We start from the raw sequence: 26556 nt of genomic DNA, 5'->3' as shown, positions 1-26556 counted from the left end.
ATCACTGGGTCACACAGTAGCTGCATTTTTAATTTTTTGAGTAAATTCCACACTGCTCCATAGTGGCTACACCAATCTGCATTCCACCAGCAGGGTACTAGTTCCCTTTTCTCCACATCCTCGTCAGCACTTGTTATTAATATGTTACAGGAGAAAATTAGTCCATGATTTAACTTAACATCATTACAGTTAGAATTCTAAAGGTTAATGGAATTTAACAAAAAGTAACTTGAATAGGAATAATCAGGGTTTAGAAATATGTTCAATGATCTAAAAATCACAATAATGAAAGAGTTCAAAACATATTATTTCACAATGCTACAGATTTAGGAATAAAGTACAGTATTTCCTTTTTTAATATATTTTTATTGATTTCAGAGAGGAAGGCAGAGAGAGAGATAGAAATATCAATGATGAAGAGAATCATTGATTGGCTGCCTCCTGCACACCCCCTACTGGGGATCGAGCCCACACCCAGGGCATGTGCCCTTGACCAGAATTGAACCTGGGACCCTTCAACCTGCAGGCTGACACTCTCCACTGAGCCAAACCGGCTATGGCTAAAATACAGTATTTCTTGATTAGAAGGTTTGAATATTCAAAGTGTGTTACAATTAGTCAAAATAAAATAATCTTTAGCCCTAGCTGGTTTGGCTCAGTGGATGGAGCATTAGCCTGCAGAATGAAGAGTCCAGGGTTCGATTCCGGTCAAGGGCACATACCTTGGTTGCAGGCTCAATTCCCAGCCCTGGTCGAGGCATGTGCAGGAGGCGATGTGTGTCTCTCACATCAGTATTTCTCTCTGTCTCTCGCTCTCCCTTCCACTCTCTCTAAAAATCAATGGAAAAATATCCTTGGGTAAGGATTAACAACAACAAAATACTAATTTTCATAACAGAAGTACAAAGTACAGAAGAAAGTACACTTAATTCTCATTAGATCAGTAAAGACTACATAAGAAAAATGCAATTTGAAATGGTTACTGAAGACAAAATAAGAGTCTGAGGTAGAGAAATTAATGATTTAAGCAAACAAGAGGATAACTAATGAAGCAAGACTACAGAGCAAATGAAGTGGGTGGGATAGAACACTATGTATTTTGGAAGCAAAGGGAGAAAGGATATCTTCACAAAAACAGAAAGGGAAGAGAGAATGATGAAGATACAGAAGTTCTCAAATAGTGAGAAGCTGAAAGAATTCATATCCAGACATCTTTGCTCAGGTACAAATGAGAGCACAGTGGAACAGTGGACAAAGAGTTTCCACTGAGGGGCAAGGGAGCCAGTCTAACAGACTGGAAGAAGGAAAACAAAACAAAACACAAATGTACAAGAACTACCAGTTTCAATTTCTTTAGTGAGAATAGAGTAAATAATAGAAAACAAATTGTTTTTAAAGTGATCAATTCTAAGGGATGACAAGGTATGATGGCTAAGTGTAGGGCTACTAAGGTAGAATAAAGATAGAGAATTCAACCTGGCTGGTTGCTCAGTGGTTAGAGCAGGGGTGGGCAAACTTTTTGACTCGAGGGCCACAATGGGTTCTTAAACTGGACCGGAGGGCCAGAACAAAAGCATGGATGGAGTGTTTGTGTGAACTAATATAAATTCAAAGTAAACATCATTACATAAAAGGGTACGGTCTTTTTTTTTTTTTTTTAGTTTTATTCATTTCAAACGGGCCGGATCCGGCCCGCGGGCCGTAGTCAGCCCACGGACCTAAGGATTTGCTTCCCATCATGGGCAGGTACCTCAGTTGTAGATTTAATCCCAGCCCGTCAGGGAACAGGCGAGAGGCAACCAGTCGATGTGTCTCTCTCACAGATGTTTCTCTCTCTCAGCCTTCCTCCCTCCCTTCCACTTTCTCTCTAAAGATCAATGGAAAAAATATCCTTGGGTGAGGATTTAAAAAACAGAATTCCAGAGTGAACATAAAATAGACTATAAACAAAGGTGTTGGATGTGTCAACAACACAGATGTACTCACTAAGAATGAAAGCAAAGGATAGAAAATAGAAAAAAGCTGAGCCAGAAGCCACGGTCCTCAGTGACTGCTGGGGAATATCCTGTAGGTCCGTAAACGGACAGAAAGATAGATAGAGTAAGATGGATGCAACAACTATCACAGAAAAAACCATTATAACCAAAGTTAGTCACTGGTCTAAAAACAACAGTGGGGTTTGGAAATACTGATTCCCTTTTTTGGTCCCTAGTTGCAGGAGAGAGTAAGGAGGCCCTGGCAGGTGGCTCAGTTGGTTGGAGTATCGATCTGTTCACCAAAAGTTTGTGGGTTTGATTCCTACTCAGGGCACATACTTAGGTTTTGTGTTCATTCTGTCAGGGTACGTACAGGAGGCAAACGATCTCTCTCTCTCTCTCTCGCACGCGCGCGATCGCTTTCCCTCAGTCTAGAAATTAATGAAAGCATATCCTCCGGTGAGGATTAAAAAAAAAAAAGGTTGCCAGGTAATATGCCATCAGGACAAAGTCAGGTTTCAGTAGGGGATGTTTAGAAAAACGTGGAGATTGTAAAAAATTTATTGGAATGGAACAGGGATCTCAGAGGTTATAGCAAACATTGTTAAGAGGAGAGCTTTAATGAGTTGGTGGTGGGAGCAGTCAAAAGGTGAAGGATAAGTTGGGGAATGAGAACGTATGTGATCAAGTACTTTATATTTCAAAAGCAGTTATGGAGAGAATGGAAGTAGAAAGAGTAGGTAGGCTGGACAGCCAAGGAACAACAGCGAATACAGCTGTGGGAAAGTTATAAATGGAAACAGTTGGAATAACAGTGAGATGGAGCTCTTCCAAGCTCTCTGCACAGTACAGGAGAGCCAATTGTGATCATTACTGCCCAGGTTTTCTGTGGCAGGCAGCTGACATGCGTCATTTCAACGTTCAACAAATGTTTACTGAGTGCCTACAAATGCTGGGCCCAGTGCCGCAAATATATCAGTGCAAAAACAAAGAATCTGTATTCTTAAGGAGTTTATGCTCCAACCATGCTATCTGAGCTTTCTTTCTTTTTTAAAATATAGTTTTATTGATTTCAGTGAGGAAAGCAGGAGGAGAATCATTGACTGGCTGCCTCGTGAACAATCAGGGATGGAGCCCAAAACCCGGGCATATGCCCTCGAATCGAACCATGACCTCCTGGCTCAACCAATGAGCCACCACAGCCAGGCTGAGCTTTCTTTAATAGTGAAAATGTTCTATAATGTGCACCATCCAATATGTTGCATATTTGAAATGTGGCTACTGTAAACAATTTCTTAAATTTTTAATTACTTTAAAATTAGATTTAAATAGCTATTGATTACTAGCTATATGTAGCTATTGTATTATTAACCCAGGAGTGGGTATGTAAACCAGACCCAAATCCTTTTCTAGATGTTTCTAACTTGATTCATCAAGTAAAAATTCTGTTTCCTTGATCTCAAAGATCAAATTTCTTTGATCTTTGACTTGACCTCACAGAGAAAGCAGTAGTAGAAAAGCTGACACACAAGTTAAAAGAGAGGAGGAAGACCTCAGACCTGAGGAGAGAAGCCACTCTCATCTGACCATATCTGAGTTCCTAAATAAAGGCATCCATGAGATCAGCATAATCCTTGTCCTTTCCACAGTTTAAGTCAGCCAATAAAGTCCCCTTTTTTGCTTCAGTTAATTGGGGCTGGGTTACTGTCATAACCAAAAATTGACTAGATTATCTTATTTTAAATCCTGTCATTTTTACATGTTTTTAATTTACAGGTAACTTTATAAATTTTACAAACTCATTGTAAGGTGGGGCAATCTTGTGAAATACAGGCTACTGTTAGAATAGTAATTTTATTATTCAGATTAGTGGTGAAGAAACCACTTTAATGAAAACAAGAAACTGGTATTTAATTAATATTTATTTATTTATTTACTAGAAGCCCGGTGCACAAAAATTTGTGCACTCGGGGGAGGGGGGTCCCTCAACCCGGCCTGTGCCCTCTTGCAGTCTGGGACCCCTAGGGGGATGACCATCTGCTGGCTTAGGCCCTCTCCCCAGGGAATTGGGCCTAAGCTGGCAGTCAGACATCCCTCTGGCAGCCCGGGAGCCCTCAGGGGATGTCCACTTGCCAGCCTAAGCTGCAGTCGGACATCCTTAGCGCTGCTGAGGAGGCGAGAGAGGCTCCCACCACCACCACTGTACTGGCAGCCATCAGCCTGGATTGTGGCTGAGTAGAGCTCCCCCTGTGGGAGCGCAATGACCACCAGGGGGAAGCTCCTGCATTGATTGTCTGCCCCCTGGTGGTCAGTGTGTGTCATAGTGACCAGTCATTCCCAGTGGTTCTGTTGTTAGGGTCAATTTGCATATTACTCTTTTATTATATAGGATAGAGGCCTGGTGCACGGGTGGGGGCCGGCTGGTTTGCCCTGAAGCAGGGGTCCTCAAACTATGGCCCGTGGGCCACATGCGGCCCGCCGAAAACATTTATCCGGCCCGCCAGGTGTTTTTGCCGCCGCTGTGTGCATAGAAATTTGTTCATAGTTTTTTTCTTAAACTATAGTCCAGCCCTCCAATGGTCTGAGGGACAGTGAACTGGCCCCCTGTTTAAAAAGTTTGAGGACCCCTGCCCTGAAGGATGTCCCGGATCAGGGTGGGGGTCCTGCTGGGGTGCCTGGCCAGCTTGGGTGAGGGGTTGATGGCTGTTTTCAGGCTGGCCACAGCCCCTTCAGGATGGGGGTCCCCACTGGGGTGCCTGGCCAGCCTGGGTGAGGGGTTGATGGGTGTTTGCAGGCTGGTCAAGCCCCCCCCCCAGTGGGGACCCTCTCCCCATGGAGGTTTGGCCAGCCTGGGTGAGGGGCTGATGGCTGTTTTCAGGCTGGCAACAACCCCCTTTAGGGGGGGGGTCACCACTGGAGTGCCTGGCCAGTTTGGGTGAGGGGGCTGAGGGCTGTTTTCAGGCTGGCCAAGCTCCTCTGGCAACAGAAGCACCCAGCTTCTCCTTTTTATCTTTTCTTTTTTTTATTCTGGGATTTACCTACCTTCTATAATTGAAACTTTGTAGCCTGGAGTGGAGCTCAGAGCCGGCCAGGGCAGGTGGGAGGGAAGCTTGGCTTCCTCCATCGCCAGGGGCAACCCAAGGCTCCAGCTCTGTGGCCAGGGCCTGCTGGAAGCAGGTATCTGGGGTTTATTTACCTTCTATAATTTAAACTTTGTTGGTTTGAGTGGAGCTGGCTTCCTCCATCATTGGGGCAACCAAGCCTCCTGCTTGCTCCAGCTCCGCGGCTGCTAGCCGCCATCTTGGTTGGGTTAATTTGCATATAGTTGCTCTGATTGGCTGGTGGGCATGGCTCAAGGCATAACGGAGGTGCAGTCAATTTGCATGTTTGTCTTTTATTAGTGTAGATTTGTTTATTTATTTATTTATTTATTTATTTGTTGTTAATCCTCACCCAAGGATATTTTCCACTGATTTTTAGAGAGAGTGGAAGAGAGGGGGAGAGACAGAGAAAGAGAAAGATCAATGTGAGAGAGAGACATCGATTGGTTGCCTCCTGCAAAGGCCCTGACTGGGGCCAGGGATCGAACCTGCAACTGAGGTACATGCCCTTGACCAAAATCAAACCTGAGACCCTTCAGTTCGAGGGCCAATGCTCTATCCATTGAGCCAAACCAGCTAGGGCTGTAATTAATAATTTACAGCATCTGCCAAAGGTGAATTAATTCTACTTATGATGGATGTTTGTTGTTTGTAAATAAATGGATATTCTTGCTTTATATAATTTAGGCTTTCTTTCCTTAGCAAGACCTTTTACTCCACAGGTAATCTTTCTGACTATCACAGATTCTATATAAGACAAGCTACAATTATGTTTATTTTAATGAATGATAAAAACAGACCTGGTTGATGTAGTTACTTATAAATTAGAAAATCAAAGCTGTCATGGGAAAAACACACAACTGTAAATCATTTCTTTTAAAAGTCATTCAAATTTTGTGAATTTTTGTTTCTTCTGCTACATTTTATGTTGGATACTATGTCCTTATTTTAAAAATAAGTTGGGGTCAATTACACACTATAAATGATCTGAAGAAACTAAAGAGAAATCAAAGAAAAATTATTAAAGTGACTAATGGAATAGAAAATGATTCATATTAAAAAATGTCTAAAGGAATGAAAGCTGTTTTATATAGCAAATAAACAAAAACCTAAGGGTCAAGTTCTTTATTGTCTTCAAGTAATGACAGAATGCTGAACATTTTATCACTCTGGCAACAGAAGCCCAAACCAAAAGAAAGACTTAAACTCTAACACAAAATAGGATAAAACATCAGAGTGAGGTTCCTGGGGGCGTGGGGAGGGGAAGGTCTCTTTCTCTCCTTTCTGGAGATTGTCAGGGAGAGATAAAACAACTTATCTGTCCTGAACAGTTAGAAAAATGTACCCAGCTAAAAGAAAAGGGTAGAATAAGATTGGCTCTCAAAATCCATTACAGATTTGTGATTCTAGAATTGTAGAAGCTAACATTTAAATTAATAGTTCATAAAACCTGAACTTTGTAAATAATACATATGTCTCTGCCAGAGGTAATTCTTTCCCGAGTAATAAGAATCAAAAACCTTGTCCCAAAACATAACTTACAACTTAATGAACATAAGATTTAAAAATCTCTCAACTTTAATCTACATAATTAGGAAGTCATTAAGCTTTTACATTTTAAAAAACAGATATAAGGAACTTCCAGGTAGCTGGATAACAGATGTTTAGTTCTGCTTTACCGATATCTCTTTTAAAACAATACAGAAAAGTAACGAGAATAAATAAAGCCACCAAAAACCGCATCCTTCACAATGGAAGAGAGAAAATGCTCAAACTTTAAAGCACCTATAAGGAAAAATAGGAAAGTAATTCTAAATCCCAGCAAGAGACTCCTCATGCTCTAGACTGGAAGTCTTTGTAGGGAGCATGGGCTCCCTTCATGTGAATGGACTTAACTCATCCATTAAAATCAAAAGATCTCTAATCTGGCCCAAAGCAAGACCCAACTATATGCTATACATAAAAGACACATTTAAAAAAGTGATTCAGAAAGACTAATAATCAGAATACAAATCAGGCAAATGGAAACAATAAGAAATATCAGACAAGGTGGAATTCAAGCAAAAAAACAAAACAAAACAAAACAAAACACAAATAAATGACAAAAAGAAAAGCACTTTTAAATACTTAAAGCCACAATTCACCATAAGGATGTAATTGCTCTGATCACTTATATGCCAAATAATAAAGCAATCACCTTTATGAAGCAAAAAAATATAAGATATGAAAGGAATCATAGATACAAACACATCCTATCTAATAAAGAGGGAATTGACCCTCATGCTGTTGCAAAGATGGCAGCGCCTACAGCCAATAAAGAGGGAATATGCTAATTGACTGCCCCACCCTCAAAGATGGCAGCTCCCACAGCCAATAAGGAGGGAATATGCTAATTTACTGCCCTGCCCTCAAATATGGCAGCGCCCAGAGCCAATAAGGAGGGACTATGCTAATTTACTGCCATGCCCTCAAAGATGGCAGCACCCACAGCCACAAGATGGCGGCACCCAGGCCCCTCAGCCCTGCCAGGTGTGCAGCAAGGCCGGGCCCGCCTGCCTCCAGAGTCCCCCAAACCCCTCAGCCCCCCAGCCACCCAGGGCTGGCCCGAGGCACAGGCAAGCCTCAGATGGTAGCTGCCCAGCCTCCTAGGGCCACCAGAAGCTCAGGTAACCAGGGTCGGCCGAGGCCTGTGCTGCCGGCAGTGGCAGCAGCAGAGGTGTGATGGAGCATCACCTTACCCTGATCGCCAGGTCGCCTCCCGCCCCTGAGAGCTCCCAGACTGTGAGAAGGGAGCAGGCTGGGCTGAGGGACCCCCCTCTCCCAGTACATGAATTTTCTTGCACCGGGCCTCTAGTTAATAATATTAGGAGACTTTAACAAGAAAAATCAAGTGGACAAAAATATAAGTACATGGAAGACTTAAACATCAGTTAATAGGTAAATCATCTGGATGTATATATCAAACTTCATATTCTTATAAATGAGTACTTTCTTTTTAGTCCTTATATAACATTCACAAAAATCAATTATGTACAGTAAGTCCTCGGGTTACGTCGGAGATCCGTTCCTACGGCGCGATGTGACGTAACCACAAAACGATGTACATTGAGTCAGACATAACCCAAGAACTGTCTGTATTATAGGACTGAGATGAAGGAGATACAAGACTGGGGACAAAACCAAAGAGGTGCCCAAAGTGCAAAACGTAAGAAGTCTCACTCTAAGGAACCTACAAAGGCAGTGTCAACATGAAAGAGTGGGTGTCTCCTTACTTTTTACCCTGGGCCCCTCACTTGCTTTACCTTAGTCCTGACTATGTCACAAAGAAAATGTTATTATGTTTTATAAAATAGAAATAATAGAAGCCATACTCTCTGATCACAATGCAATCCTATCTAATAAGAGAGTAATATGCAAATTGACCATCATGCCAACACATAAGATGGCCGCCCCCATGTGGACACAAAATGGCTGGCAGGGGAGGGCAGTTAGGAGAGACCAGGCCTGAAGGGAAGGGCAGTTAGGGGTGACCAGGCCAGCAGGAGAGGGCAGTTAGGGGCAATCGGGCCAGCAGGGGAGCAGTTAGGCATCGATCAGGCTGGCAGGGGAGTGGTTGCAGGGGTGGGCAAACTTTTTGACTCGAGGGCCACAATGGGTTCTTAAACTGGACCGGAGGGCCGGAACAAAAGCATGGATGGAGTGTTTGTGTGAACTAATATAAATTCAAAGTAAGCATCATTACATAAAAGGGTACGGTCTTTTTTTTTTTTTTAGTTTTATTCATTTCAAACGGGCCGGATCCGGCCCGCAGGCCGTAGTTTGCCCATGGCTGGGTTAGGGGGTGATCAGCCTGGCAAGCAAAAGCAGTTAGGGGCAATCGGGCCGGCAGGGGAGGCAGTTAGGCATTGATCAGGCTGGCAGGGAGTGTTTAGGGAGTGATCAGGCTGGCAAGCAGAAGCGGTTAGGGGCAATCAGGCAGGCAGGCAGGCAAGTGGTTGGGAGCCACCAGTCCCAGATTGTGAGAGGGATGTCCAACTGCCGGTTCAGGGATCGGGCCTAAACGGGCAGTCGGACATCCCTTGAGGGGTCCCAGATTGGAGAGGGTACAGGCTGGGCTGAGGGACACCCCCCCATGCATGAATTTCGTGCACCGAGCCTCTAGTAAAACTATAAATTAAAAAAAATAAAGATAAAAAGGCAAGCTCTCCTACCTGAATATTCAAAAACCTTCTTTATGGACTGAATTGTGTCTCCCCAAGATTCACAAATTGAAGTCTTAACTCCCAGTAATTTAGAATGTATTTAGATAGGGCTTTAAAGAGGTAACTAATGTTAAATGAAGTTATAGGATAGGAACTAATCCACTATGACTGGTGTCCTTATAAGAAGAAGGAGAGGTACATGTGCAGAAAAAAAAGGCTATGTGAGGACATAGCAAGGAGGCAACCATCTGTCAGCCAAGGAGGGAGGCCTCAGGAGAAACCAAATCTACCAACACCTTGAGATCTCAGACTTCTAGCCTCCAGAACAGTAAGAAAATAAATTTCTGTTGTTTAAACCACCCAGTCTGTGGTATTTTGCTATGACAGCCCTAGCAAACTATTAGTTTCATCTTCTATTAAACAACCGCATCTTCTATTTAAACAACTCTTGGATGAAGAGAAAACACAAACTGGTGAGAGAATTTCTAAAAAATAATAATGAAAACACATGTTATCTATAGAATACATTTAAAGCAGTGATAAGAATAAGAACTAGACACCTTTGCCAATAAAAATGAAAGAATATTAGTTGAATTAAATTTCCAAATCAAAAAAAATAAAACAATGAAGTAAACTAAAGAAAGCACAAGAAAAAAAGAAAGAAAAGAAAAAATAAAGCACAAGATATACATACATGATCTTAGAAAACTCTAAGAAATCCACAAAGCACCTAGTCGAAAATACATGATGTTAGTAATGATTCAAGGTCTAAGATTTGGAAACACCCTAAGTGCCCATCAGCAGATGAGTGGATTAAAAAACTGTGGTACATCTACACAATGGAATACTACACTGTAGTAAAAAAGAAGGAATTCTTACCATTTGCAACAGCATGGATGGAACTGGAGAGCATTATGCTAAGCGAAATAAGCAAGTCAGAGAAAGATAAATACCACATGATCTCATTTATGGAATATAATGAACAACATAAACTGATGAACAAAAACAGATCCAAAGACAGGGAAGCATCGATTAGATCGTCAAACCTCAGAGGAAAGGTAGGGAAGGGTAGGGGTAAGGGGAAGAGATCAACCAAAGAACTTGTATGTATGCATATAAGGCTAACCAATGGACACAGACAACAGGGGGGTGAGGGCATCAGTGGGGGAGGGGGGGCAATGGGGGGATAAGGACACATATGTAATACCTTAATCAATAAAGAAAAAAAATTTTTTAATTCAACTAACTATATTTCTATATGCCAGCAATGAAAATTAGAAAGTAAGATTTTAAAAATAACTCCACTTATAATCACATTAAAATGCTTAGAAATAAAATTCAACACAGGACGAACATGACATACATATACAATAAAAACTATAAAACTGATGAAAGAAATTAAAAATGACCTAAATAAACAGAGAAATATGCCACAATCATGAATTGGAGAGACTGTTCAATTCAATACTGTTGAGAATACAACTCTCCTTAAATTGAGGCAGAGATTCAATGCAATCCCAATAAAAATCTTAAGCCTTTTTGAAAAGATGACAAGTTAATACAGAAATTTATGTGGAAAGGCAAAGAACCTGGAAGAGTCAAACAATCCTGACAAAAAAGAATAAGGTAGAGTGCTGGAGGCTAAGACCAGCAGGTCATAATTATGCAAGAAGTCCTTCAGAAGGCTGATGGACTTTGGTTTTTAGCAAGGGCTAAAAGCTATGCACCTATTTTTCTGTCAAGACAATGGTGGCTGAATAGCTCAGGGCAATCCCCTAACCTGATAATCTTTTACTGTTTATCAAACCTTACCTTTGATATGTGTGTTTGCTTTGCTAAAGAGTAATGTGTATTATCCTAAATAATAAAGAGCTAATATGCCCTGGCGAAGGGGCTGGGGGACCTGAGGCTGCAGCACCGGGGCTGGGGGACCTGAGGCTGCACCCCCACTGCCGGAGCCAGAGGACCTGAGGCCAGGCTGGGAAACCTGAGGCCGCGCCCCCGCACTGGGGCCAGGGGACCTGAGGCCGCGCCCCCACCCTGCAGGGCTTGACAGGGGTGGGGCTTCTGGGTCTGGGTCTCATGCAATTTCGAGGTGCACGCGGGTGGGCGGGGACTTGACTCTGGGTCCCACAGCGCAACCCAGACTCTGACAGGAGGGAGATTTTCATATACATTTTACTAATTTTCTTTCATCTCTGACACTTCTATTATAGAGAAAGGGCAAATAGCAGTATTAAAATATTTCCTCTAATTAAGTCCCTTTTAATGTGCATGAATTTCATGCACCGGGTCACTAGTAGTAAATAAAAAGCCTTGGGTCTGGAAATTCAGAGAGCTTCTCCACTAGAGGGAAGTGATATGCCTGGTTACCCATACCTTCCAAATTTATATTTCTTGTCTAGTGTATCTGTTTATGTCACAGCCCCTTCTCCAGATTCCTGAACTCTTGCTGCAAAAGACTGCGGCAGTAGAGGACTTGCGCTACTTGAATCAAACTTACCATAAAGTTAGAGAAGTCAAAACAGCATGATATTGGTGTCAAGAAAGACATACAGATCAATGACATAGAACAGAGTTCAGAAACAGACACACACTTACACAGTCAAATAATGTTCAACAAAGTTACCAAAATAATTCAATGGGAGAAAAGACATACTTCTACAAATGGTGCTGTAATTTTGTTTTGTAATGTCTTTATCAGGTTACATATCAATGTTACCCTTACTCATAAAAAAAATTAAGACAGTTTCCTTGATTTACAATGCTCTGGGATAGTGGAATTATCTGGTTTTTGAAGTCTGGGTAGAATTCTCCTGTGAAACCATCTAGTCGTGTACCTTTTTTCTGGGGTAGTTCTTTGATAACTATCTGTTTCCTATATAGAAAACAGCCTGTTTAAGTTTCCTATCTCTGTTGGGATTAGTTTTAATAATCTGTATTTTCATAAATTATTTCTTTCATGTATGTTTTCAAATTTACTTGCATAGAGGTTCACAAAATGGTTGTTTATTTTTTAATTTCACTGTTTCAGTGCTTACTTTTCCTTGGTCATTTCTTATTTTGTGTATGTGCTTTATTCCCTCAATTACAGTTGACAGTCAATATTATATTAGTTTCAGGTACAGAATACAGTGGTTAGACATTTATATAACTTATGAAGAGATCTCCCCGAGTAAGTAATACATACAGTATTAACAAACAGAATACACTACCACCTACACAAACAAAGATCAAGAGGACTTTATTCCAGAAATGATGGGTGATTCAAGATTAGGAAAGCCATTAAGAGAGCAAAGGGAAAAAAATTATCTCCAGAGATACTAAAAACCTTTGACAATTTAAAATATCATGGCTGATTAAAAAAAAAATCAGGGAAATAAAAATTGATGGATGCCTCCTTAAATTATAAAATAGACATTCCTTAATCCTAAACCTGGCTTCTTAATGAAAATATAGGAGAGACATTTCCACTATGATCAGAAACAAGGCAAGGATGCCCACTATCCTCAAGACTATTCAATACTGTATTGGAGGTGCTTGCCAGTGCAAATAGATAAATCAGTTACAGGCATAATAACTGGTAAGAGGTCATCTGTATTTATAGATATGATAGTATGCCTGAGAAATACTAGGTAATTCATAATAAAACTAACTCAAAGATAAGACTTGAGTAAGTTAGCAATATATAAAATCAACATGTAAGTGTTGATAGGCTTCATAAACAATAACGAGCTAGAGAACAAAATGAGGAAAAACATTTATAAAAGCAACAAAGAAGATTAAGTATTTGGGAATAAAAAAGAAATGTGTCAAAACTACATAAAGTTTTAGAACTCTTCGGAAGAATACAATAAATTTCAACTAACTGAAATAAATTTGCTCTTGGCTAGGACAATTAAACATCATGAAGATGTCAGTTCTCCCTAGATTAGATTAAATATTTAAAGGAATCCCAATAAAAATACCACCAAACCATTTTATGGAGCTAGAAAATGATATTCAAGTTTATATGGAAAAACAAACAAAAAAGATTAGTCAATAAACTACTATAAGAAGAAAAACTAGAGAGACTGATGAAGATGGCGGCATAGGTAAACACCAGAAATTGCTGCCTCGCACAACCACCTCAAAAATACAACTAAAAGACAAAACGGACACCATCCAGAACCACAGGAAGGCTGTCTAAGTGGAAATTCTACAAGTAGAAGGAAAGAGAAAAGCACACTGAGACTCAGAGGAGCGACGGAAGTAAAGTGCAGAGGTTCAGAGGAGCACACGAAAAGGGCTGGCAATTGAGGACACAGTTGTCTTTTTCAATCAGGAGGGAGTCTCAAGCTCCCGACTGCTCTGAACTCCAGTTGCGGGCGAGTCTCCGGGGACCCAGACTCATACGGAGAGAAACTGGACTGTCTGGAATCGGGTGGAACTCGAGGGCGGCCTTCTCTCAGAGGTGATTACAGCGAATAGCAAGGACACTGAGACCCGGGGCCTCTTAGGGCAGGACTGAGGGTCAGCCATAGCTGTTTGCTCCACCCTGTTGATTCCCCGAGACCCTGCCCCACCAAAGCTGTGCATAGAGGCTTTTACATATGAATGACCTGACCCTTTGCAATCTAAAATTACCTAACTGCAGCTGGGTCAGAGAGACCCAGAACATCCCAAAGATGGCCCAAAGCCCCATAGCAGCTTGCATTGTTTCACAGCTGGGCCTCATCTAGGCACCTCCAAACCCCAAACAAAGAAGAGGAATCTGCAGATCTCTCCATAGCTCCTGCGGGGAAGCCTCAGGCAGAGGCTAAATTAGCACCTCCTTAGAGATCCAAGAGCCAATGTACCCAGTGGTCAGAGTGGGACCATCCAGATTACAACTCCTCAGATCCATAAGGGACACACTCAGGGGGCAGACTCAGTGAACACCAAAACCCCACTGAAGCAAGTCTTGCCCCAGAAGGGTGTCTCCAGCACAGAAGTTCTCCCGCTGTAGACACAGCTGATTCTCACAGCCAATTGGCCTGAAGGTCAATTCCTCCCAGTGATACCTACAACAATCAAGGCTTAACTACAACAAGACTGTGCACAAAGCCCACAAAGGGGTGCACCAAGAGTATACACCTCCGGTAATTGGGTAGGCTGAGCCACTGGGCCCTATAGGACACCTAGCACAGAAAGCCACTCTATCAACACAGGGAAGCATAAAAAATGCGGAGACAAAGAAACAGGTCACAAATGACAGAAATGGAGGAAAGCAAACTACTGGATATAGAGTTCAAAACCACGGTTATAAGGTTACTCAAGAATCTTCAAGAAACCACCAATAAATTTAGTGAGACCCTCCATAAATCTAGTGAGACCCTCGAGGATATGAAAAAGGACTAACTAGAAATTAAGCATACACTGACTGAAATAAAGAATATTATACAGACTCCCAACAGCAGACTAGAGGATCCCAAGAATCAAGTCAAAGATTTGAAACACGAGAAAGCAAAAAACACCCATCCTGAAAGACAAAAAGAAAAAAGAATCCAAAAATATGAAGATAGTGTAAGGAGCCTCTGGGACAACTTCAAGCATACCAATATCTGAATTATGGGGGTGCCAGAAGAAGAGAGAGAGAGCAAGATATTGAAAACCTATTTGAAGATATAATGACAGAAAACTTCCCCTACCTGGTGAAAGAAATAGACTTACAAGTCCAGGAAGCAACGAGAACCCCAAACAAAAGGAATCCAAAGAGGACCACACCAAGACACATCATAATTAAAATGCCAAGAGCAAAAGACAAAGAGAGAATCATAAAAGCAGCAAGAGAAAAAAAGTCAGTTACCTACAAGGGAGTAACCATAGGATTATCAGCTGATTTCTTAATAGAAACTATGCAGGCCAGAAGGAAGTGGCAAGAAATATTCAAAGTGATGAATAACAAGAACCTACAACCAAGATTAATTTATCCAGCAAAGCTATCATTCAGAATTGAAGGTCAGATAAAGAGCTTCACAGATAAGAAAAAGCTAAAGGAGTTCATCACCACCAAACCAGTATTATATGAAATGCTGAAAGGTATCCTTTGAGAAGAGGAAGAAGAAGAAAAAGGTAAAGATACAAATTATGAACAACAAATACATATCTACCAACAGTGAATCTAAAAATCAAGTGAATAAATAATCTGATGAACAGAATAAACTGGTGAATATGATAGAATCAGGGGCACAGAAAGGGAGTGGACTGACAATTCTCAGGGGGAAAGGGGTGGGGGTGGTGCGGGAAGAGATTGGAAAAAAATCGTACACCTATGGATGAGGACAGTGGGGGGGGGGTAAGGGCAGAGGGTGGGGTGGGAATGGGGGGGAGGGGAGCTATGGGGGGAAAAAAGAGGAACAACTGTAATAATCTGAACAATAAGGATTTAATTTTTAAAAAAAGAAGAAAAACTAGAAAGATAGAATAACCCAACCAGACATTAAAACATACTATAAAGGAGATCCTAGATGGCTACTGATGGGACGGTAGGCTGCAAAATACTGCGTGAGTGAGAGAATGAAAGGAGAGTGCATGGACGTGCGGGGAGTGTCTGTATTTGTGAGAGAGGAACAGCTATATTCCATGCGACTGTTGGGGACTGGCAGACGGGCCCCCCTGGCCAGGCAGCCTCTACTGCTGCTAAAATCTCTCCCAGAGTGGCCGGATCTGCTGCAGAGACCACACCATCTTGAATGGGAGACCAGCTGTGATCAGAAGCCCAGCTTCACCTTCAACAGGGGAGACCTCGGATACCTCCTGGGACCCTACAACCGCATCACCCAGGGACCAGCTGCCTCAGCTGCGAAACCAAGAACACCAGGGCTCCAGCCTCCCTGACCATGAGCACCTAAAAAGTCTATCCAGGTGGAGACAAAGCTGCGCTGAATACGCAGACGGCCCTGTACCTTCTCACAGAGCAGATAGAAGGAACAACTGAATCGAACAACACCCATCCAGAATTGACAAATTAAACACAGCTGGTGAGACAATCTGCAGACGGAAAGGATAGATATTGCCTAGTGAAAGTCAACACAGGAGAGAGCGAGCTACATAGCCAGACTCCTGGAGAGGAGAGATCATGGGGAGACAAAGAACAGCCTGCGTACGAAAGAAAAGGAGGCATCGCCAGAAAAGGAAGTAAATAAAATGGAGGGAAGCAATATGTCAGAGAAAGAATTCAGAGAAATGGTCATAAGGTCACTGAAAGGGTTGGAAGACAAATTCAATAATATGTGTAAGAACAAAGAGGAAATGAAGAAGAACCAAGAAGAAAGGAAAAATGACATCACTGCAATAAAGAACTCAATAGAAAACATCAACAGTAAACTAGAAGAAGCAGAGGACCGCATTAGTGAGCTAGAAGACAAGGCAGGAAAAAATACCCAAGCAGAGCAGCATCTAGAACAGTGATGGCGAACCTATGACATGCGTGCCAGAGGTGACACGCGAACTCATTTTTTGGGTTGATTTTTCTTTGTTAAATGGCATTTAAATATATAAAATAAATATCAAAAATATAAATCTTTGTTTTACTATGGTTGCAAATATCGAAAAATTTCTATATGTGACATGGCACCAGAGTTCAGTTAGGGTTTTTCAAAATGCTGACACACCGAGCTCAAAAGGTTTGCCATCACTGATATAGAAAAAAAACTTAAAAAACAAGAAGAGAGCCTAAGGCAATGGTTCTCAACCTTCTGGCCTTTTAAATACAGTTCCTCATGTTGTGACCCAAGCATAAAATTATTTTTGTTGCTACTTCATAAGTGTAATGTTGCTACTGTTATGAATCATAATGTAAATATCTGATATACAGGATGGTCTTAGGCGACCCCTGTGAAAGGGTCATTCGACCACCAAAGGGGGCGCGACCCACAGGTTGAGAACCGGTGGCCTAAGGGAACTTTGGAACAACACGAAACAAAACAACATCCTCATAATAAGGGTGTCAGAAGGAGAGGAAACTGAGCAAGGAATAGAAAACCTGTTGAAGAAATAATGACAGAAAACTTCCCTGATATAGGGAAGAAAAAATTCACACATGTCCAAGAAGCTCACAGAGTCCCAAACAAAATAAACCCCCAAAGATGGACGCCAAGGCACATTATAATTAAATTGGCAAACACCAACAACAAAGTAAGAATCTTAAAAGAGGCCAGAGAGAGACAGCAAGTTACCTAACAAAGGATCCCCCATCAGACTAGTGTCTGATTTCTCTACAGAAACACATCAGGCCACAAGGGAATGGAATGAAATATAGAAAGTCATGCAAAGGAAGGGTTTGAATCCAAGAATACTGCATCCAGCAAGGCTATCAAGCAAAACTGAAGGTGAAATCAGGAGCTTCACAGACAAAAAAGAACTAAGAAAGTTTATCACCACCAAACCAGCAATGCAAGAAATGCTAAAGGGTCTGTTGTAAAAAGAAGAAATAGGAAGGGAAGAAGGAACAAAGGCATAAAGAAAAAAAATGGTGACAATCAAATACTTTTCAATAATAACTTTAAATGTAAATGGATTAAATGCCCCAATCAAAAGACAAAGGGTAGCTGAATGGATAAGAAAACATGACCCATATATCTGCTGTCTAGAGGAAACCCACCTCAGAACAAAGGACTCACACAGACTGATGGTGAAGGGATGGAAAAGGGTTTTTCAGGCAAATAGAAATGAAAAAAGCTGGGGTAGCAATACTTAAATCTGACAAATTAGACCTCAAAGTGAAGGCCATAACATGAGATAAGGAAGGCCACTTCATAATACTAAAGGGAGCAATTCAACAAGAAGATATAACTCTGGTAAACATATATGCACCCAATACAGAAGCACCCAAATACATAAAAAAAACTTCTGGAGGATATCAAGGGAGAGACTGACAGCAATACAGTTATAGTAGGGGCTTTAATATCCCACTATCACCACTAGACAAATGCTCTAAACAGAAAATCAGCAAAGAAACATCAATCCTAAATGATTCACTAGATCAGATGGAATTAACTGACATCTTCAGAACTCTTCACTCCAAAGCCACAGAATATACATTCTTCTCAAGTGCACATGGGTCATTTTCAAAGATAGACCATATACTGGGACACAGGCAAAGTCTCTTCAAATTCAAGAAGACAGAAATCATATCAAGCATCTTCTCAGATCACAATGGCATAAAACTATAAATCAACTACAATAAAAACAATTTAAAAAAATAAAACACCTCGAGGCTAAATAGCATGCTATTAAACAATGATTGGGTTACCAAAGAGATCAAAGAAGAAATAAAAAGCATCATGGCAACAAATGACATTGAAAGCACAACAATCCAAAATCTACGGGACACAGTGAAAGCAGTCTTGAGAGGGAAGTCCATAGCTCTACAGGCCTACCTCAAAAAACAAGAAAAAATGGTAAGAAATTATCTAAACGTATAATTCAAAGAGTCAGAAAGAGAGCAACAATAAATGCCCAGTGTAAGCAGAAGAAAGGAAATAATAAAGAACAGAGCAGAGATAAACAACATAGTGACCAAAAATAACAATACAAAAGATCAACAAAATCAAGAGCTGGTTCTTTGAAAGGATAAACAAGTTTGATGAATTTCTAGCCAAGCTCACCAAGAAGCAAAGAGAGAGGACCCAAATAAACAAAATCAGAAATGAAAGAGGTGAAGTAACAACCAATCCCACAGATCATACCTCAACATAATTAAAGCCCTATATGACAAACCTACAGCCAACATCATACTCAATGGGAAAAACTAAAACCATTTCACCTAAGACAAGGATGTCCACTTTCACTACTCCTGTTCAACACAGTACTAGAAGTACTAGCCATAGCGATCAGACATGAAGAAATAAAAGGCATCCAAATTGGAAAAGAAGGAAAACTGTCCTTATTCACAGATGACATGATACTATACATAGGAAACTCCAAGAACTCCATCAAAAAACTACTAGACCTAATAAATGAATTTGGCAATGTGGCAGGATACAAATTAACACCCAGAAATCTATGGCCTTTTTATACACCAATAATGAACTCACAAAAAGAAATTAAAAAACAATCCCATTTACCATTGCACGAAAAAAAATTAAGATACATAAGAGTAAACTTAACCAAGGACGTAAAAGACCTGTACTCGGAAAACTACAGGACATTGAAAAAAGAGATAGAGGAAGACATAAACAAATGGAAGAACATACCATGTTCATGGATTGGTAGAATCAACATCATTAAAATGTCCATACTACCTAAAGCAATCTATAGATTCAATGCAATACATATTAAAATACCAATGGCATATTTCAAAGATCTCGAACAAACTCTCCAAAAATTCATCTGGAATAAAAAAAGACCCCGAATAGCCACAGCTATCCTGAGAAAGAGGAACAAAGTTGGAGGGACCACAATAGCAGACATCAAGCTATATTACCAAGCCACGGTTCTCAAAACTGCCTGGTACTGGCACAAGAACAGACATATAGACCAATGGAACAGAACAGAGAACCCAGAAATTGACCCAAGCTATTATACTCAATTAATATTTGACAAAGGAGGCAAGAGCATACAATGGAGTCAAGACAGTCTCTTTAATAAATGGTGCTGGGAAATTTGGTCAGATACATGCAAAAAAAATGAAACTAGATCACCAACTTACACCATACACAAAAACAAACTCAAAATGGCTAAAAGACTTGAATGTAAGACGGTAAACGATAAAAATCCTACAAGACTCCATAGGCAGCAAAAATGCAGACATATGTCATAGCAATATCTTTACAGACACAGATCCTAGGGCAAGAGAGATTAAGGAGAAAATAAACAAATGGGACTACATCAAAATAAAAACCTCCTGCACAGCAAAGGAAACCATCAATAAAACAACAAGAAAGCCAACTGCACGGGAGAACATATTTGCCAATGATATCTCCAATAAGGGTTTCATCTCCACCATTTACAGGGAACTCATACAACTTAACAAAAGGAAGATAAACAATCCAATCAAAAAATGGGCAAAGGACCTAAATAGACACTTTTCCAAAGAAGATATACAGAAGGCCAAGAGGTACATGAAAACATGCGCAAAGTCACTAATCATCTGAGACATGGAAATCAAAACAATGAGGTACCACATCACACCTGTCAGAATGGCTATCATCAACAAATCAACAAATCAACAAAAGACAAGTGCTGGAGAGGATGCAGAGAAAAAGGAACCCTCCTTCACTGCTGGTGGGAATGCAGACTGGTTCAGCCACTGTGGAAAACAGTATGGCGTTTCCTCAAAAATTTAAAATGGAACTCCCATTTGATCCAGTAATGCCACTTCTAGGAACAGAAACACCAATCAGAAAGGATATATGCACCCCTATGTTCATAGCAGCACAATTTATAATAGCTAAGATTTGGAAACAGCCTAAATGCCCATCAGCAGATGAGTGGTTTAGAAAACTGTGGTACATCTACACAATGGAATACTGCACGGCTGTAAAAAAGAAGGCACTCTTACCATTTTCAGCAGCATGGATGGAACTGGAGAGCATTATGCTAAGTGAAATAAGCCAGTCAGTGAAAGAAAAATACCACATGATCTCATTTATGGATAATAAAGAACATTATAACCTGATAAACAAAAAGATAGATACAGAGGCAGAAAAGCATCAAACAGATTGTCAAATTACAGCAGGAAGGCTGGGGAGAATTTGGGGAGGGGAGGTAAGAGATCAACTGAAGGACTTGTATGCACGCATATAAGCATAACCAATGGACACAAGACACTGGGGTGGGGGGGTGAGGGCATGTGCCAGGGAGTAGGGGAGGCCGGGGGAAGATCAATGGGGAAAAAAAGGAGACATATGTACTACTATTTGTAATACTTTAAATAATAAAATGAAATTTAAAAGAAATTTTGAAAAGATATATATATATCCACACATATATAATATATAACCTAATACTTTGAAGTTCTCTTCTGGCCGACTCTTCTGCCATCTGTGAAGCCCGCAATTTCTCTTCACACTGATCCTTTTCAGACTGCCTCCAGACATCATATTCCACTTTCATTTTCTCTAAATCCGCTAATCTGTTCTCAAGTTCAAGCCTAAAACAACAAATGATAATTATGTTACAAGAACTATAATAAGAATAATATGACAGCAAAATATGTTCATTTGCAAGGAGATTTAATGCAAAAAAAAAGGTAATTATGTACTTACTTTTCATCTTGTAATACCACAAGTTTTTGATAACCTTCTTCCTTGGCAGCTTGTACTTTACGTATTAATTCACGATCCTTTTCTGCTAAGAGCACTTTGTGCTGTTCAACAGCCGATTTGAGAATTTCATTATCTGACTGTAATCCTAGTATTTTTTAAGGAGAAAAATGTGCTATACTCAATCTTATTAAGATGAAAAATCACATTTAATAGCAAACATTGATAAATTGATAAGACAACTATTAGAATATAGAAAGTAAGTCACTCTAGAAATATATTCTCAAAGATTATTACATTGATAAACTTTCTTAAGAATGAAACTAAAACTCAGAGTTAATTTTTCAGTCATTAGTTTATTTAGCATACACACACAAAAGGTTAATAAAAGGTTACATACATTTATTCATTTGAATCTTTAAAGCTAGGGATATCAACCTGGCTGATAGCCAAAGAGGTTTAAGTACCTACTTCACCCCTACCAAGGTTCTGTAACCTAAGACCCACAAAGAACACCATCATCAAGCTGGCCGGAGGCAGCCTGAATAAAATCATAGAACTCTTCAAAACCTATTATTCTAGCAGAGGTGTTAGATTTCTAGTAGAAATATAAATTGGAAACTTTCAATTTTGTCAAATGAATTTATAAATCTTCCTTGTAATTAGATGACAAGTATTTTGCAGATAAAATAGCTAAAATTTGTTATGTAACTCAAAGTAAAAAAAAATGCAAAACTGGATCCCAAACTCAATAAGTTCCTAAGAAAATTTACTGCCTAAATATGTAAGTTCATGAGTCAACATCAAGTAGAAATTAATAATGAAAACAATCATTCATCGTAAGTTCTGTCTAAAACTACAGAGGCCAGTTCAACTGAAGACCAACTCAAGGATAATTACAGGCCAAAGGCAGCTTATTTAAGTACTTAAGAAAAGTCAGAAATAATATAATTTCTGAGGAATCCTGATGAGAAAGACATTCTAAACAGTAAACTGGAGCTTAAAAATAAGCTTAGGCTGTATGAGGCTCAATCACTGCCAGGGTCTACATAAAAATATTTTTAAAGGTAAAAGTTGGGCCTGCAACTAACAATCACATGATGATCTAAATAGATTTAAAATTATAAACTCAGGAAGTATGGAATTCACACTGCAAAATTTCATTTAATTTATGTATTAATCAAGTAACTATAACATAAACATGATTTTTTTAAAAAGTTAGATTACAAAATGAACATTCAACATATAAACAAAAAACAATCCATATGTGCTCTAACATTAAAAGTCAAGTAAGCTGAAAATCTGAAAATAAAAATTCAGTGTGATTTATTTTAATAATTTTAGTTTAGATGTGAAAATAAAAAGCATGGAAAATTATATATTACCATCCAATTCACTTTGAATCTTATTTCTTTCTCTTTCTAGATCACTCTTAGCTCTTGCTGCTTCCAGTTTGATGTCTGTTATTTCTAGTTTGTTTGAATGTTTAAGTTCCTTTACCTGTTGATAATTAGAAACGGAAATTACTATGGTCATTTTCTTGTCATTAACTGCTTACCCTGACACTTTAGCAGAAATGAGAAAATGCTGTGGTAAGCACCTTCAACAGGGAAAGTTGTTCCAATGCCTGGAAAAATATTTGTCATCAAGAAAACAGTTTTATCCTAATAAAAGAGAATCCTTCTTTTTAAAAGAATGTTGGTGACAAGAAGGCATTCAAGATATAAGGATCAGCATATACAATGTTATATAGGTACAGGTCGCATTGCTTGCTTAAAAAACAAGCTAATGTGTTATAGCTAGAGCGGCAGGGAATAAACTTTATACACCATAAAAAGGGTTGTGTATCCTATTAGCTATTAAAGGTGCACAATTAACTTTGTTTCAGAAAATTAACTCTAATTGCAAATGTATTAGATTAAGATACTGAAGGTAAAGAAACCAATGAAGAGGCAAAGAATTGATGGGGAAGAGGAGTGCAAGAAGGATCAATTGAATTTGGTGACTAAATAATGTATGTGTATATGTGAGTGTATGCACACATATGTGGTGGTAGTGGGAGGAACAAGTATGAAAGTTATAAATCTAAACCTTTATTGTCAAAATCTGATTCTTTTAAAGCCACCAGTGAATATAAATAATTGTCAATGTTTTCCATTAATTAACCCATATATCAATCATATACCAATTTTCATCTTTCCTGAGACATCCCTTTTGGAAGTTGAATAATTCTAGTTCATAAACACTATTCCTTCATTCTTCCAATAAATATTTATTGAGCATCTATTACATGTTAGGCACTGTTTTAGGAGCTGAGGATACAGCAGCAATCAAGAAAGCTTTTTCTCTCCAATCATCTGCACTACCTAACATTTTCCACATCCCTTCCCTTTGATAAGGTGCTTCTAAAATTAGGAGGATGTAACCAATACAGATACAAAGGTTAGATAAACCTGCATTCAGACATATTATACTAAGGTATAAAACTATAAAATCAGAGTAGAAAACCATGAATATATACAAGTTAAACATGTAAAATGTGAGATGATGGGTACAGGAGGGTAAAGGATGATTTAAGTGTAATATAATCTAAAAAACTAGAGTTGGCAGTTAGAAAGAAATCAAGAAGAGGTCCTAGACAAATATCACATGATAACACTTATATGTGGAATCTAATGAACAAAATAAACTGACAAACAAAATAGATCCAGAGTTCCAGAGGCATGGAAGCATGCAACAGACTGAGGATCCTCAGAGGGAAGGGGGCAGAGGGGAGAGATCAACCAAAGAACTTATATGCATATATGCATAACCCATGAATACAGACAATAGTGGGGTAAAGGCCTGGGGGGGGATGGGAGTGGAGATGAGGGGGATTAATGGGGGGCGGGGGGTGACATATGTAATACTTTAAACCAGCGGTTCTCAACCTGTGGGTCGCGATACCTTTGGCGGTCGAACGACCCTTTCACAGGGGTCGCCTAAGACCATCTGCATATCAGATATTTACATTACGATTCATAACAGTAGCAACATTACAGTTATGAAGTAGCAACGAAAATAATTTTATGGTTGGGTCACAACATGAGAACTGTATTTAAAGGGCCAGAAGGTTGAAAACCACTGCTTTAAACAATAAAGATAATATTTTTTAAAAATGGAAGAGGTCCTAGAGCCAAAGAGGGCAAGGATGAGAAATAAAAGTGTCTTAGTGAAAGAAACACCATCTATGAAAGGTCTTGAAAACATTGTAAAGGAATGGTTTGGTGTAAAATCCCCACTTAGAGGAAATAAATAGAAAAGCAAGTACACTATACAGCCTCTGTACTGCTAATCACATTAAAATGCATCCCTCTCCAAATTAACTTGTAGATTTTTAAATGACACTACATAAAATAAATACCGTGTGCTGACATCAGTTATGCATTTTTAAATCTTTCTAAACTTCTTTTTTATGAAAGCAAGTCTCATAGAACAATGTTTAACTGCAGGACAGCAGCTAAGAAATTACATTAATTTAAATACTGAAACTTTCTGTAGATTGGATTTTACTACATTATAATTTCATGGACAAACAGAATTTAAACTATAAGTGCTTTAAATTTTGGACCACAGTAAAAATCTATTCTGTGTGACAAATATAATTATAAGCTAACTATAAAAGGTTAAGAATGACAGCAGCTCATTAACAAACTACACTGCAGCTGACTTAAATATGAAGTGAAAAATTAGAGATATCTTATATTATAGAATCTTGATTAATTTCAACAAGAACTCTGAAATAAAATATCTACTTCTTAATTCATTTCACCCTGAGATTTACTGAAATGAGAAAAAAATTTCAAATAAATTATTGAAACTGAAAGGACACTGGACAAGAAGTCAAACCAGTGAAGTCTGTCTACAGTCTACTTTTTTTTTATTAAACTATTGGTACATGCTCAAGCAAGGTATTTGTCCTCTGCATTCAAATTCATTCATCTATGTAACTAGGTGAGTTTAAGTTTTTCTTTAGTGCCGCATTTGTATAATCCTAAAATAATGAATATATTTGCATAATCCTAAAATAATGAATATTATTAGTATAACTAGAGGCCCGGTGCACAAAATTCATGCGGGGGGGGGGGGGGCGGGCAGGAGGGGAGAGGGGCTGTCCCTTCAGCCCAGCCTTCAGCGTCTCCAATCCGGGACAACCCTCTCACAATCCAGGACCACTGGATCCTAACTGCTCACCTGCCTGCCTGCCTTGATCGCCCCTAAGAGGCCCCTCTGCCAGTCTGATCACCCCTAACCGCCTCTGCCTGCCGACCTGATCGTCCCTAACTGCTCCCCCCTGACCGGCCTGGTCGCCCCTAACTGGCCCCCTGCCAGCATGTTTGCCCCTTATTGCCCCCCCTTCCTGGCCTGGTTGCCCCCAACGGCCCCCCTCTGCCAGGCTGGTCGCCCCCAACTATCCCCCCTGCCAACCTGGTCGCCCCCAAATGCCCCCTGCCAGCCTGGTTGCCCTTCACTGCCCCCCTCTGCTGGCCTAGTCACCCCTCACTGTCCCCCTCTGCTGGCCTAGTCACCCCTCACTGCACCCCCTTCTGGCCTGGTTGCCCCTCACTGCACCCCCTGCTGGCCTGGTTGCCCCTCACTGCCCCCCTCTGCTGGCCTAGTCACCCCTCAATGCGCCCCTTGCTGGCCTGGTTGCCCCTCACTGCCCCCCTGCTGGCCTGGTTGCTGCCAACTGCATTCCATGCCAGCCTGGTCTCCCCTCATTGCTACCCTCTGCCAGTCTAGTTGCCCCTCACTGCCACCCCTGCGGGCCTGGTCACCCCACACAGCCTGCTGCTAAGTCGTTTGGCTATCCCTCACTAACCCCCCTGCCGGCCTGGTCACCCCACACAGCCTGCTGCTCAGTCGTTTGGCTATCCCTCACTAACCCCCCTGCCAGCCTGGTTACCCCACGCAGCCTGGAATTCAGTTGTTTGGTCGGCCCACACTAACCCCCCTGCCGGCCTTGTCGCACCACTCAGCCTGTTCGGTCATCTGTTTGGTTGTTTCAGAT

General features: G+C 40.3%; 1 protein-coding gene across 5 annotated transcripts in view; it reads right to left on the bottom strand.

Annotated features, from left to right (window-relative positions):
* The window catches only part of CEP83 (centrosomal protein 83), a 127691-nt gene that overhangs the window by 15955 nt on the left and 85180 nt on the right, over window positions 1–26556 (bottom strand). For 4 of the 5 annotated variants that reach the window (XM_036301583.1, XM_036301581.1, XM_036301584.1 and 1 more), the window contains 3 exons: window positions 22892–23006; window positions 21510–21654; window positions 21245–21394 (listed from right to left, as the gene is read on the bottom strand). In XM_036301583.1, the coding sequence (XP_036157476.1) occupies window positions 21245–21394; window positions 21510–21654; window positions 22892–23006 (410 nt within the window). Of the gene's footprint in view, window positions 1–21244; window positions 21395–21509; window positions 21655–22880; window positions 23007–26556 lie in introns of those variants that run through there. The other variant, XM_036301586.1, reaches the window with a different exon arrangement.

Source organism: Myotis myotis, unplaced genomic scaffold (assembly GCF_014108235.1).
Source record: "Myotis myotis isolate mMyoMyo1 unplaced genomic scaffold, mMyoMyo1.p scaffold_m19_p_3, whole genome shotgun sequence".
NCBI classification, from domain to species: domain Eukaryota; kingdom Metazoa; phylum Chordata; class Mammalia; order Chiroptera; family Vespertilionidae; genus Myotis; species Myotis myotis.
Note: the sequence above shows the minus strand (reverse complement) of the source record. Positions and strands in the feature narration are given on the sequence as shown.